Source organism: Sphaeroforma arctica (assembly GCF_001186125.1).
Source record: "Sphaeroforma arctica JP610 unplaced genomic scaffold supercont1.6311, whole genome shotgun sequence".
Classification (NCBI taxonomy): domain Eukaryota; class Ichthyosporea; order Ichthyophonida; genus Sphaeroforma; species Sphaeroforma arctica.
Genome location: NW_014034247.1, coordinates 1 through 788, shown reverse-complemented (window position 1 = coordinate 788; position 788 = coordinate 1). Strand labels below are relative to the sequence as shown.

Sequence of the window (788 nt, the reverse complement as noted above, 5' to 3'; positions counted from 1 at the left end):
TGCAGCTCATGCATGGTATGCCATTCATGCAGCTGTCTTCTCTAATTCCGACCAAGACCATCTTGGCCTACCATTCTGCAACACGTGACAGGGAGTATACCCAATGCAGATATAGCCTTCTTCCATCCGTCTCAATAAAACATTGAAGCCACATTGTACGCTGCAAGTACTCTTGCCGATACATTGCACACACCCATTAGCCACCTATTCCAGTGATGCAGGTGAGTGGTTCATCCATCACAGTATTATATCATCAGCACAACACAGACGTCGGGAATGTTCCAAACTCGCATTAGAGCAATGCCATTCTCCCCAGTCACGCTCTGATGCCACACCACACGCCACTAGCACTACAATAAATCCGTCTGTTGCTCACACCTACAACCCCGTCCTTCATCTGTCGTGAACCTTGCCTGTGTGTTCATCTATTACCCCTATACCACATCGATACCACACAGACATGGGGGACCCTCAACGCCGACAAAAGCAACGTTATCGTCCTCAACCACGCTCTGAGCGCCTCATCACACGCCGCCAGCACTAAGGCCGATCCCTCGCGCGGCTGGTGGGAGGACTTTGTAGGCCCCTGTAAGACCATCGACACCAACAAGTTCTTTGTGGTCTGTGCGAACAATCTGGGCTCCTGCTTCGGTTCTACGGGACCGGCGGACGAGGCAAAGGATGGGAAGCTCGTTGGTAGGCATTCGAGTATTGTGTGTATTTGTGTATCTATACTGATCGGCTGCACGCAATCACTGCGATAGTTACATCTATGTAGATGAATTACC

General features: G+C 50.4%; 1 protein-coding gene across 1 annotated transcript; it reads left to right on the top strand.

Moving 5' to 3' along the window:
• Nucleotides 1-458: 458 nt before the first annotated feature.
• On the top strand, nucleotides 459-713 carry SARC_15555 (hypothetical protein; the record flags this gene model as incomplete). The annotated part of the gene is made up of 1 exon (XM_014290326.1): nucleotides 459-713. A coding segment is annotated over one exon (255 nt), but the record flags the coding sequence as incomplete, so codon positions are not given.
• Between the last annotated feature and the right edge of the window lie 75 nt (nucleotides 714-788).